At 36.2% G+C, this 14,783-nt stretch overlaps 1 protein-coding gene across 6 annotated transcripts in view; it reads right to left on the bottom strand.

Moving 5' to 3' along the window:
• Positions 1-14,783, bottom strand: part of PIEZO2 (piezo type mechanosensitive ion channel component 2) — a 641,878-nt gene that overhangs the window by 123,900 nt on the left and 503,195 nt on the right. For all 6 annotated transcript variants that reach the window (XM_090285823.1, XM_090285821.1, XM_090285819.1 and 3 more), the window contains exons 14-17: positions 10,843-10,966; positions 9,941-10,227; positions 8,619-8,767; positions 6,329-6,502 (exon numbers count right to left, since the gene is read on the bottom strand). In XM_090285823.1, coding sequence (XP_090141949.1) covers positions 6,329-6,502; positions 8,619-8,767; positions 9,941-10,227; positions 10,843-10,966 — 734 coding nt within the window. The remainder of the gene's footprint in view (positions 1-6,328; positions 6,503-8,618; positions 8,768-9,940; positions 10,228-10,842; positions 10,967-14,783) is intronic.

A 14,783-nucleotide genomic window follows, 5' to 3' on the forward strand; every position in this document is an offset into this window, starting at 1 on the left:
CTCTAAGATTTTCTAAAATAGAAATGTAAAAGAAGTCATTTTTATATGCATCACAATATTTTCCAAAACAAATTACAGACAAATTGTAGTGATGGATATTTAAATAAATAATGAATATTTAGTACATTATTATTATATCAAAATTATAATTGTGGTATAATATTACATATTTTATAAATATATAAGTGAAATGATAGTCCTGAGAATACCAACTTAGAAATAGTAATACTTTCTTCTTATGTATATCATAAAACTTTTACATAATGCTAACTTTACAAATCCTGTAAAGCAAAACTCAATAATTTTGTTCCAGACACATGACATTTCCCTATACTACCTATGTGTACAATGCACATAGCACATACACACAATGGACAAAACAGGACAAGAACAGTTGAATCTTTGCAGAAACAATGGTGCTTGCATCAATTTAAAGAACATAATAAATTGATATTCACAGTTTGTGGGCATTCTATTACAACATCTACTAAAGAGGTAGGAAAGAAAAAGCAAAGCATGGCAGTTAAACTCAACTCTGAAAATATCTATTTTTCTTCATCATTTCAACTTTAATGTCATCAATTATTAGGACACCATATATATATGGTCCCTGGCTGGTTTAGCTCAGTGGATTGAGCGTCGGCCTGCGAGCTAAGTGTCGCTGGTTCGATCTTCCAGTCAGGGTACATCAGAGAAGGAAAACTCTGACTCCAAAAAACCTCCGCTGCCTTGCGGCATACCTCTTCAGGGGAAAGGCTAAGGGAGTAAACCCCGACAGAAAATCCGGAGCCGGAGTCCCTAAGGCGGTTTGACGTTGTAGTCAACACCGGCAACTCCTGCGGCGCACCTGAAGCCAAGCTGTATTGACTCCGTCTTTCCCTTGGACCCTTCAGCTGCGAAGAGAGGGGGGGTCTGCTGCATGGGCAACAGCAGACCCTCCATATCACCCTGCCCAGGCTCTGTAGCTTCAGCGTCATCGCAAGATCAGCGTCATCGCAAGATGTCGATTCAACACGGGAGGAGACAGATACCATGTCACTCCCGAGTCGGACTGCACAGCCGTTCTCGGCAGTGCAGATGGACTCTTAAGAAGCTACACCATCGTCTCTCGAGACGGACGGTTGCCGACGACGATATATATATGGTGAGCTGAACATTACTAGTAAGAAAAATACTACAGCGGGAAAGAGTTGCTAAAAAGATGGGATATGTATCATATATTTGAAGTTCAAATTTGGGAAATTTTATATTAAACTCCTCTTGTATGAAATCCCAAAATACTAAGCTGGAGTGAGTGCTTCAAATTTCTTAAGGTTCCAGAAGGTTTTTATTTTCCTCACAGAACTAAAAACGAAATACCATGCACCTAAACTCTTCAGTAGCTGACATTATATAGTCTCCCCTTACCCTTTAAATTTTATTGGAAAATTTTAAAAAGCAGTGACCTCGAACTGCTACAGATCATTTAGATCTTTCTTCTTTTGTTATGGTGTGGAGAGTAAGGGCTGTAAATGTAACAGCTAAGGAAACAGGGAAAATGCATCTTAACATGAGGCTGTCTGTAGTCCTTCCCCAAAACCTACATGATTAAGTAATATTCTATTTGATTATTATTTTTTATTTTTAAGAGATGTTGAGGGGGTCTCTCTTGTATGACTTGGTAGCTGCTAGCTAAATGATGCTGTTGTCTGAGCCATGATCTAACACAGGAAATGCTCTAAACTCTCCCAATGACATTGATAGGCATTGGGTAACTTGTATGGAGAACTGCTGTTAACACCAATGATACTGGTCTTGGTCTTCATTAGTTCCACAAAACTAACTTTAATTCCAGTCAAAAGGCCTCTAGACTTTCTTATATTGCCTACTATCTTGTTCAATATCTCTGTTTTTAAGTAAGCCATGAAAATACCTTAATGGAATGCTGTATTTAATTAGTTGGCTTTATCGTATTAATTGTTATTCATTTTCATGTCATGGAGCTTCATACATATTATTTGGTAAAGTTTTGTGACTCAGTAACTTGAAATATTATAAAAAATTATATTTTTCACTTTTTTCACCAAACCATAAATGTATTTTAATGTTATTAGGTTGGTCAAAAAGTTCATTTGTTTTTTTCTGTAACATAGCTCTAGTAGCTCTTAGTTGTCTTTAACTTCATTCAAAACATTTTGTTATACTGTATTGTGACAGCTGTCATATTAGTGTGAATTTTTTAAAAATTGATGAATTTGTGTGTAGCCATTTTAATATCAAAGATGGAAGAGAAAACACATTTTTGGCATATTATTTCAAGAAAGGTAAAAACACAACCGAAACACAAATAAAGATTTGTGCACTGTATGGAGAAGGTGCTGAGACTGATCAAATGTGTTAAAAGTGGTTTGCAAAGTTTTGTACTGTATAGTTTCTGTTGGATGATGCTCCATGGTAAGGTAGATCAGTTGAAGTTGATAGCTATCGAATTGAGACATTAACTGAGAACAATCGATATTCTACAACATAGTAAGTAGCCGACACACTCAAAATATTCAAATTAATAAAGTTATTGGTGAAAATAAAAAATGTCTTTTATTTTATGGAAAAAAACATACAGACTTTTTGGCCAACCCAACATATACTTAAAATGAATTCAGTTTTCACATACCCTCCTTCTCAAAAAGTGATTCCTTTGGCTGTAAAATCTTTGTTGAGTTGTATTGTTTCTAATAACACTATGGTTCTGAAAATCTGTATTTTCTATTTGATTGTGTGAAAGAGGATTCAGACACAAGCAAAAGCTTCTACATACTGGAGAAACTTTTAACAAGAAGAAAATAAAGATGCAAAGGGAAAAAAGGTATTAAAAAGAAAAAATTTAAAGTTATCATTAGTAATTAGTAAGGTTCTGAAAATCTGTATTTTTCTATTTGATTGTGTGAAAGAGGATCAGACACAAGCAAAAGCTTCTACATACTGGAGAAACTTTTAACAAGAAGAAAATAAAGATGCAAAGGGAAAAAAGGTATTTAAAAGAAAAAATTTAAAGTTATCATTAGTAATTAGTAATAATTATATTTTTTTCATAAATATTTCAAATTTATTCTGCTGACTAAAAGATTTTTCTCGATTATTGAATATGACTTTTTGAAAAAATAATGAGGGTTTGTAATTAAATAAAGCATGTTACATTATCAAATTTAAATATCAAATACTAGTTTTATCCACAGATTTTGCAAGCATGTCAAAAGAATCATTAAATAATTTTTCCAATTATTGATAACTCACTTTTCTATGCAGGCATTGTTTTTGTAAAGTATTAATGTTAGAATTATTTTCCCTACCAACAAGTTTGCCTCTCCTAGGGATCCTCAAACCTCTCTCTTACAGTTTTAATTTATTTTTTCCATTTTTACATTGTATGTCAATTACAGCTGACATATAATATTATATTAATTTTAAGTATACAACATAGTGATTACACATTTATATACACTACAAAGTGATCACCCTGATAAGCCTAAAAACTACTTTCTGTTTCTGAATTTTTTTTTTCAGATTTAATGTGTTTTATTGATTAAAATATTACATTTGTGCCAATTTCCCTTCCCTCTGCTCCCCTCCACCCGGTGGCCCCCCTCCCTCCAGTTGTCCCCCCCTTTTAGATTATGTCCATTAGTTGTGCATACAGTTCCTCCCAATCTCTCTCCGTCTATTCCATTCCCTTCTACCATGATCCCCAATTCCTATATCATCTCCCTCCCTCTCCCCACTCCCCCTCCCTGTTGACCTCCCCCCACTATGCTTCCCTTACCCACAGTTCCTTTTCCACTCTCGTTGCCTGTTTCGTTTGCCTTTGTTTCATCTCCCTAGCTTCTGTTTTTTAAACCAGTCCCTTTAACATCTCATATAACAGTGGTTTGGATCTAATGAACTCTTTCAGTTTTATTTTGTCCTGGAAACACTTTCTCTGTCCTTCTATTCTGAATGACAATTTCGCTGGATAGAGTATTCGTGGTTGTAGGTTTTGGATTTTCATTACTTTGAATATTTCTTGCCAGTCCCTTCTTGCCTGTAGTGTTTCCCTTGAGAAGTCAGCTGATAGTCTAATTGGGACCCCTTTGTACATAATTCTTTTCTTCTCTCTTGCTGCTTTTAAGATTCTCTCTTTATCCTTAATTTTTGACATTTTGATTATAATGTGTCTTGGAGTGGTTCTCCCTGGGTCCAGTCTCTTGGGAACTCTCCTTGCTTCCTGGACCTGCATGTCTATTCCCTTCCCCAAGTCTGGGAAGTTCTCCTTTATTATATTTTCACTCAATTTTTCAAGTTCTAGTTCATCTTCCTCATTCTCTGGCAAACCAATGATTCTTATGTTGGGCCTTTTATAGCTGTCCCAGAGGTTTCTGATCCTCTCATTGTTGCTTCCTATTTCCTCTCGCTGCATTGGTTGACTGCTTGTTCCTTCTCCATATTCCAGTTTGTTGAAATGAACTCTGGATTCCTCACCATCTGTCTCGTATGTTGTTTTGTTCCTTTCGTTATGAAAGTTTTTCGCTTCTTTCATATCTTTTTCCTGCTCTTTTGTGAATTCTGTAAGCCACCTGATAACAATGGCCCAGAACTGAGCCTCTGACAGGTTTCTTATCTGTTCATCTGTCAGGTTCTCTATCTGCTGTCTGGTGAGTTGTGCCACCGGGATCTCTATATTTTTCTGCCACATTTTGACAGATGCGTTTTGTTTTCCTGGGCTGGCTGTCCGGGGCGGTGCCTGTGTACGCGTCACAAATTAGCGACCAATGCCTGTCTGCGACCTATTTCGCAGCCCTGTGGTGCTTTCTGTGGGGGCGGGGGTCCAAGATGGATTCACACAGTTATTCAGCTAGGAGACTGGGATCCGTCCTCCCGCCCCCCTGGGCCTCACTGTTCAAGGCGATGCTGCGGCTGCTCTCCCCAGCGCTGGGGTCGCGCACACCAGGGGCTTGAATGGAGTCGCGCAAGCCAGGGGCTTGATTGCCTCCGGGATCAGCTTTGCCTTCTTTAACTCTTACCTGCCCAAATGGCACCGCTGGTTTATAACTTCATATGTTGGGCTTCCGTGTAGTTTTATTTTCTGGAATTTCTAGTTATCCTTTGTTTTGAAGTAGTTGTATTCCTCTATAGTTGTAGAGGAAGACCTAGCGTGTCCGTCTAAGCCTCCATCTTGGCCGGAAGTCCTGTTTCTGAATTTTTGATTATCATTGAAGGCAGCCACTTACCCCATCCACACCCTTCTCGTTCTGGGGCATTGGGAGGCAATAGGTTTTAGCTGAGCTTGATTACGTACAGTGGCAAGATAGGATAAGAAATAATGACTGGCTGATGTCTCGGTTCTATTGGTTGGGAGCCATTGACATCACTGATAGTCATTTGGAGTATGCTCAGAGTGAACACTAAATGTAACCTTAGATTCAACATAACACAGCAAGGAAAATAAACCTGCTGGTCATAAGTAAGTAGATGAAAATTATGAAATGTTTTTCATCATCAAATAAAAGTGTTTTGGAGTTATCCATAGTTCCAGCTCAACCTACAGCAGAAAATGAAAGTTTGTGCATGATGAAATATTAAATATTTCATCTTCTTATGGTGTATTCATTTGTTCCCTTGAAAAAGAGTTAAGGGAGAATTTTCAACTGTGGTCTCTGTATTTTTTAATACAGCCCTTGGCTTCCTTAGTTTCTGAACTAGTGTTGTTCCAAAAACTGAATCATAGACTAAACTATGTAACAGAGAAGAAAATCAGTATTAACATTCATTAGAACAACGGTGGTAATTTTCCTGTAATACAACCAGTTGAGGGATTTGTGATAATCCATTGTGGTTTCAATACACATGTGCAGGGAGAGCAATATCCCCTGTTACTTGTAAACATTTTATATTTGTTGATGCAAAAATGACAAATTCTGCCTATAATCTCTTAGTAAACTCTCACTTTCAATCACTTCCTTAGTGTTGTGAGCATAATAAAAAGCTCACCCTTTGAGTTAGCTTGATTATGTAAATTTCCTAAAACACATCACCAGCCTTGACACAAAATATACCTTACCAACTCTGAAGTATTTTACTCTGCACAGCTACTATGAATCTACTTTGAATGACTATCATGGTCACTTTCCAATTGTTTCAAAAAGTGTCATCAAATACCCCACATTTTTTTCTTTTCATTCACAGGTTGATGCTCATGGAAAGTTCAAGGCTAAAACTCTTAAGTTAGATTATTCTCTTCTTGCTTGACCAAGGGAAGTTGGGGAATTAAGGTTTCCTTCTCATTAACAAGAGGCACGTGCTTCTCGCTCTCACTCACCTGTAGATAGCGCTGTCTTCCTTGCTGGGAATGGAATTTAGGTCTGTGAGTTCCAAGAACCTATCATGGAAATAGTGAAGGTGTAAAATGCATACCAGCAGAAAGGAGGTTGGGATGAATATACGAGTGAATAGTTCAGCCACAGTAAATTGTTTTAAGCCAAGATCCTCAAGCCTGTGCACAAAACAAAACAAAAATCAAGAACCTTTCTTAGACAATGAAGACACATTCTCTTCACTATAAATTACATCACAGTCTTTCACCTTGGCCAGGTATACCATTTATTGCATCCCCCACTCCCACATGTTCCAGTTTGGCTTTTTTTCCAGCAATCCAATTTACCTGCGTTCACAGTGGTCACTAACAATCTTGGTATTGCCAAATTCAGTGGCTGTTTCTCTCTCTTTGTTTAATTTTTCCTATGGTCCTTCTTGAAACAATCCTGGTCTTCAGGCTGCCACAGTGTCCTGATTTTTCTCTTCTGTCACTGTCTCCTTTCCTATTGCACCTCCAAATGCTGAAGTACCCCCAGGGCTCAGTGTTGAGTCCTTCTCTAGCTTACTTTTCTCCTAGCAAGTCTCATCTTGTCCTGGAGATTTAAATACCATCTTTACATCTATGACTGAAATGTGCATTTAGAGCCCATGGTTTTCCTGTGGACCATCATACCAAAGTGTCTACTGGAAATTGGTTGTTTTACAGTTATTTCATATTTAGTATTTTCAAAACAGCATTCTTGATTTCCCTATTTTCCTCAGCCAAACTGTTCTCCACATCCTCTACCCACTCAAGTCTCCCCTAGTACAACTGTCCATTCTGTGCCAAATTCCAAAGTCAGGATGTCTTCCTTGATTTTCTTTTTTCTGCCTTCACATTTCATTCATCCATTTTTCTTTCACTGCCTACACATCTCTTGAATCTGTGTACTTCTGTTACCCATTTCTACTGCCACCTGTTCTAGGTGAAGCTTCCATCATGTCTCACAGGTTCACTGCAATTGCTCACTGAGAAATCTTCTTGTTTCTACTCTTGCTTCCAGATGCACCACTTTTTCTTGACTGGTCAAGGGTACTTTGAAGAATTTTAAAATTTTCACCAAGAATGAAATACCAACCACTACTACCAAGCAGCAAAGCATGTCCTGGATGCCTGGCTGAACTCTCCCACCTCTTCTCTTTCCATTTTCCACCCCCTTGCTCCTTCAGTTTCTCATATGAGCCAAACTCTGTCCTGCCTCAGGGCTTTTACATTGTTCTTTGACAGGGATGCTCTTCAGCATCCCAGATATCAGCTCTTATATTTTTCTAAAGACAAACTCTTTCTTATCTTTTAGGTGGGATTTAAACGACACCTCCTAAATGAAGCCTGCCCTGACCATTCCATTTGTGTTTAGTATCCCTTATTGTTTACTACATTAGCTGTTTCCCTCACAGACCTGCCACAATTTATAATTAATTTATTTGTACATTGTAGTTTTATTTTTTTTGTCCCCTCTATTAGAATATAAACTGCAAAGGGCTTAAATTCTGTCTGTCTTGTTTCCTGTTGTGTTCCCAGGTACAGAACAGTGACTGGCACATGGAGGATATTAAATATTTGTTGAATAAATGTTAAATATGTATTAGTCTAGCTACTTGGTGGTCATTTCCTTTTAATCTTTTCTTTTAGTCATCAAAGTATATTTACTCTATGCCCTATTCTTGTTGGATTTCTAAACTAACTTCAGAAATTTAAAGACACAAATTAGAAAAGCATAGAGTACCATCTATCACATGCACAGGAAAAATTATTTCATCATCACTAGTCTATAAAGATGTAAAGAAATTTCATTTCTTTGGCATCAAACACTCTTTAAAATCTTAGTACATGGTACATAAATGAGGAGAAGCTGCTGCTTTATATTATGAGTGAGTCCATGAACCTACTGATGAATTGAAGAACTGAATTCCAATTTAGAAAGCAGAACATGACTGGTTAATTACTAAGCAGGTTTGTTTCACATGAAACTGATTTTAGAAAATGTCATTTCATTAAAATGGAGCTGAAAATTCCCTTGCCATCAATTTGCTTTTCAGTCAATATTCACAGAGTCTTTACTATGTGCCAAGATCATGGCTAGATATAGAGAACACAAAATGACTAAGACATAAATCCTGTTCTCAAGGGACTTACAGACATTGAAGAGAGCATGTTTTACTAAAATCTTCCATTAAAATGTATTGAACAATATGCATACAAATAGTCATTTTTTTGTCACTTTTACATCCCACCACAAACCAACTTTGCTTACTTTTCTTTTTTCAATCCAGTCATATTTTGCCACAGACCTGGGAAGTTTTCAAACTGATATGTATATATAAAGATAAGCACCAGCATAGTGTAGATAACCACAGACATCCAAAAATATTTTAGAATTTTCCTCCACCATTCATAGTGCACCTGTGAATCAGACATTAAAAAACAAACATGAAAATAATTGGTTATAGGAAAACTCGCAGAAATATCTAGTTTATTCAACTAAGACAGATGATGATATTTACAAATACTTGAAAATAAAGTTTATTTAATTTTTAGGTTTTGAGGCTCTGTTCTTCATGAAGTTGAATGGATCTGGATTGGAATCCCAGTATTATCAGAAGTGGCTAACTGTGTCTTCTGGCAAGTTGCTGGACCACACCCATACTAAGCTTCAGCTTCCTTCTCCCTAAGTACCTACTTTGAGAGTTGTTAAAAGGGTAAAATGTTTATAAGGCTCTTATCAGGAGCTCTGGTCTGTACAAGTCATTCAAAGAATGGTTAGATAAATGTTGCCATTATTGTGTTTATTGCTAGGAGAAAATTGCTTCAGTTTTGAAATTCTAAGTGGTACTATGTGATTAAAAACGTGAAACCACCACAGAGAGAAGATATCTCTTTACCTGTAGATATTCACTAGAGAGCACCTCCCTGAATTTTTAAAAGTATTTCAAAACTTTATTGATTTTAGTTGAGATATCTGTATCTTCACATGTGATATACTCGTATTTATTATAGTTGCTTCATGTATTTTCTTGGTTGCCTGCAAGAATATTTTATTGTTGCACTTGTTTCTATCATTGGGTTAAAACTTCTATCATCAATTAAAACTGAATTTGTGGCAAAGCTAGTTAATTATAATTTAATCTTTTATAAATTCTAATTAATGAAAAACTAAAGCAGTTGATGCACTACACATATATATTTATACGCACCCCCTCCCCAGTTTTCTGATTCCAGGGTGTAAAACACAAGTGAACTGGTATCATCCAGTATTTTAGATTATTCAGCCACTGTTCTTAAATTACTATTAAAAATTAACCTAATTATACAGGCTGGTTTTTTTTAATCAAGAATTTTTGAAAAACTCATGAACTTTTATTTTTACTTTTTAAGAACCTAAAATTTAAAATTAATGAACAACCTGAAGATGATAACTTTCCATTTTAGAATTCTTAATATGTAATCTTTGAATTGCATATTGCTTAAATGATATGTCCACGGGATTATAGTAATTTAGAATGTCATCAAAGGAAGCTCACAAAGATTTCTGGGGTGGGTGTGAGGATTAAAAAATAGAGGATAATTGTTACCCACCTGATACAAGGCCACACAGAACAGAAACAGCATCATGTAGATGATTTTGTATATCACAATTTTACCCTCGAAGCTGACAAAGAAGAACATTCCTCCACAGATGTAGATCCAGTACTTAATGAACATGGCCACCACCAAATTGCCCAGTACTTTCATGATATCCTGGTCATCATCTTCTTCCACTTCCTCCTCCTCTTCTTTCTTACCATCTTGCTTCTCTTCTTTCTCTTCCTCTTCTTCCTTCTTCCCTTCAGCTTCTCCTTCCATTTGTATATCTTGTTCGTCATCTTCAAAGGAAAAGACTATGCTGTTATACCCAGCTGGTTCCCTGATCAAAACCACACTTTGACCAGGTGTCATATATGGGATATAGAAGGATGTGTTTTATATGTTACTATATGATTTGAATGACTTTAGACTGTTCTAGTAAACAAGGCAGAATTTATAACTAATAGCCAATTGTTATAACCTTCCTGAGATACATTTTAAAAGAAATAATTTGATAATATTTTATACTAATTTTTTATAACACCTATTTCATTTCCAATATCCACGATAGCTTTAAGTACAGCAGGATCTAGAAAAATAAATAGGTGACAATAACAGAAATCAAAACTACTATTTCAATTTTGAATTCTGATTGTTTGATGGCTCCTACAGAGAAATCATTTAATTTCTTTGATCCAATTCTTCCTTCTTCCCTTAAGTGGGAATCACTTTTGTGGGGACCAAATGATACAGTATTTTCAACAACTCCCTGTGAATGTTCATGTGTACTATAAATGTTCAGCTTTCATCTACTCTGAAGCGTAGTGGCTTATCTGGTGTACTTCAGGGGCTCTTTCTCTATAATTTTGCTGAACACAAAAATCTTCAATCACACACTGTACTCTCTAATTTACCTTTTTCTTCAATTTCCTGAATTTCAATTCTGACCTCAGACAAAAGAGCTTCCTTTTCTCGAAGAGCTTTTTGCTCTGTGAGGTGCTGCCTCAGCAGTAGCCAAAAAGTAATGGTGAAAAGTATCTGAAAGTAGAGAATTCACAAAACAGGAATTAAGCCACTATTTTACAAAACAAGAATTAAGCCACTATTTTAAGTGTAAATAAAGTTCAACAAATGTTCTCCACATTTCAGTGGGAGCTCACCCAATAAACCTCTATATCTGAGACACAAACACCAGCTGAATTTCAACTGAAAGCCATTGGCTTTTAAATCCCCTTTCCTGAGGATACTAGCATTAAGTGTTGAGTTCCAGGGGTACATTCAGCCCTGTGCAAGGCCCTGGGGAAGATGCATTGGACAATCCAAATTACTTCCATCTGGGCCAAAAATCAGCTTTGGCAATTGATCTCTTCAAGGTGCTAGTCCTTAATTTCCTGTCCTGACTGTGACATCAACACTGTTGTAATAGGAATACATAATTCCATTGACTCTGCAATTTCCTTATTTTGAAGAATTCTGCAGACAGGACAAACAACATTTCATCCTAGAAAATATACTTAATATTCCCAGTCATCTCCCAAACCTGAACGAAGAATTGTAAGGGACGTGTATATTTGTAAATTAATGTTTTCTTGAGGGCTAGGAAAGAAAAACTTACAATTTTAGGGCTTCATTCTTCAGGAAATAGAGAACCTGGCATATAATAGCTTTTTGTGCTAGCTTTATGGAAACATAATTCACATGTCGTACAATTCACCTATTTAAAGTGTACAACTCAATGGATTTTAGTTTATTTACAGAGTTGTATGACCATCACTGCAATGACTTTTAGAATATTTTCATCACCCTGCAAAGAAGCCCCATAGAAGCTACCCCCTTTTCTTACCACCCCAGCCAGAGTCTGCCACTAGTTTACTTTCTGTCTTCAATAGTTTGCCTGATCTAAACATTTTATATAAATGGAATTACATATGTAATATTTTCAAGGTTTATCCATGTTGTAGCATGTACTGGTACTTCATTCTATTTTATTACCAAATAATATTTAAGTGTATGAATAGACAATGTTTTACTTATCTGTTTATAAAGTGATTGGCATTTAAGTTGTTATTATTTTTCTTGTAGCTATTATGAAGAATTCTGTTATGAGGATTCAAGTACGTGTTTGGTGTTTTTCTATTTTTAGACTATATACTCTCAATTTTATTGAGAAAATAGAGTTTGACACTACCCCTGCCAAATTATCTATAAAGATAAAATATCTTTACATTTGACCTATTAGTAATAACCTATCTGTCCATAATATACGGCCAACACACTTCAGTTAGGATTAACTGATTAAAGTCATCAACTGTGTGTATTAAATAGTACCCATTGCAATTCCATATCTAGTCATTTAAAGTAATAGCTTTGTGATTAAAAAACAATTATTGAATTTATTGGGGTGACATTGGCCAAGTACAAGTTTTTGTGTGTACATAGGTTTTCTGTTATCTTGGGTATATATACACCTAAGAGAGAAATAACTTGGTCATACAGTAATTTTATGTTTAGTATTTTAAGGAACTGCTAGATTATTTTCCAAAACAACTAAAAATTTTTACATTTCCACCAGCATTGTATGATGGTTCCAATTTCTCTAGTTCCTCATTAATACTAGTTATTGTGGTATTTCATTGTGATTCATTCATAGTAGGATTTTAATAAATATTTTCCAAGGGAATGAAAAAATAAATAAGCAAATGAGTGAATCATTTTCACTTTGAATAACAACCCACTTAACTGTCCATAATATGCACTTGTCATTTACCATCAACGTAAGTCCTGGTAAGCATGCTTAAGACAGTGAAATCACAACAAATAGCTACAAGTTGGGAAAGAAATCTATTTTCTAATGTGTATGCAAAGAGCCTAGAAATAATTGGGAGCAGGTGGGATATCTTACCTAGGGAAGGTGAGTTAAAAGCCAGGTTTTGAAAGTGGCAGTTGATGTAGTTTGGTGGAACCAGGAATGAGACACTAGAAACTGAAGAATGCTACAAAATAGCTGAATCTGGCTCTACCAAAGGTATTCAGACCTTTGAGGACCCAGGCCATATTCTTTCTTTCTCTCATTTCCTATCACAGTGAGGCGTCTAGTACTCTGCTCGCAGTGGCGTTTAATAATGTACTTTGACCAATATTGTTGTGATAGAGATATTATGATCTTGGAGGTGTTATTATCTATGACAAAGTCTAGCGTATTTTTTGAGCTCCTCGGTACATTAAAATATAAATGCAGACCTTAGTTTCCTTAGAAATTTTTTTACGAGTAATAAATTTATTTCCCCCCAAATGTGTCCTTCCCCCAAAGAAATGTTAATTTTAGATTAGACAGGAGGTATTTCAACTAGTTAGGTGATATGCACTTTTAGAAGTCTCACCAACATTTGAGCCAGGTTGTAACGGATTTACACAGAGTGCTAAAGTAGGCAGTTAGATAATTAACAAAAGAGGAGGGAACAAAAGAAACAGCCACAGGGGGAGGGGTAACCAGTATCAATCCACCAGATCAAAGAGGGGAAGGAGAAAACATGAGGGGGAATTTTTTTCTCTAAGTGCACATGCAGTAGAAACCAAAATGGCGACCATAAAAGGGGGAGGGCAAAGCCTGAGAAAATCTGGGGAAAAGATTGGATAGGGGGGAGCACAGGCACATGCCTGAAAAAAGTCAGGAAAGAGATTGGGTAGCTTGAAAGAAAACCTTTTCCTTCCAGAACCTAAGGAAATATATGGAAGCTAGACAAAGTACCCAGCTGCGCCCTCCTTGAAATACATCCATGCTGTTCCTTCTCTTGGACACGTGCTTTTTGCCTTATTTTCTTCTTAACTCTAAGGGTCCCAAAGATACCTGCAACCAGGGGAGCAGTGAGCAGTGGTAGAGGACTCATCTTTTCCGCTTCCTTTTCTGAGTCCACACAGCCCCTACCCTATAGCCTGCCTGTTCTGCTTGTTACTCTAATAAATCTTGCCACTATTGATTAAAACTCCTTCTCTCTGAGTCCCTGACATTCTTTTCCCATGATACCACCAAAGGACCTATTTCCTCTGGTAACAAAGGATAAGGTTTTGAATTTCTCTTATTAAGAAAAAAGACTAACTTACCAGTTTGTGTGTATATTTTTAAGGGGAAAGACAGAGGGGTAGAGAATAAAAGAAAAGTGTGTCAGATAAAGGTGATTTATGAGTGAGAGTATTATGTGGGACTTTTGGCATGGAGTAAGGTTTGGGAGAGAAGGTACCAGTAGGTGTGGGAGTTTTATATGAATGAATAAATGAAAGAATGAATTTGTCATGGTCCACGTACACAGGAGACTATGTTCTAATTCCATCATTAGCATTCACCTGTTAGGATTTTTTCCTTTACCCCAATAGCCTTCACCAAAAAATGTGTTACAAGAACCAATCCTCAGTGTAGTTTACTCAACACCCCATTTATGCTGATTGCCTTTGTAATGAGGTGCCTGGTAACATGTAAAAAAAATGTGGATTTCATGTGATGTAAATGAATGTCTTTTTCAGAGAGCAATTCTCTGCGTAGAGAAGGATTTTCAAGGCTTATTTATAATTATACCTGATTGATTTACTGTCTTAACACAAAGTCATCAACACTAAGGGGATGTGTTTAGAGTGTGCTACTCTGTTCACAAAACAAAAAAAGTTGGGGTACCTAATCTTCTGAAGTAAAAACTATTCAAATGGGCCATGAAAATAAATGTGTAGTGAAAGATTATGAACTTTTTAACTGCAGATGAAGGCATATTATATAATCTGTAGAAGAGAGAAAAGTGAGTCATATTTAATTTTTGCTGATAAAAATCTTTTTAAGAACATAATTGGAGAAAAAATGTTTTAATAA

Source organism: Furipterus horrens, unplaced genomic scaffold (genome assembly GCF_987537825.1).
Source record: "Furipterus horrens unplaced genomic scaffold, mFurHor1.1.pri manual_scaffold_8, whole genome shotgun sequence".
In the NCBI taxonomy this organism is placed as follows: domain Eukaryota; kingdom Metazoa; phylum Chordata; class Mammalia; order Chiroptera; family Furipteridae; genus Furipterus; species Furipterus horrens.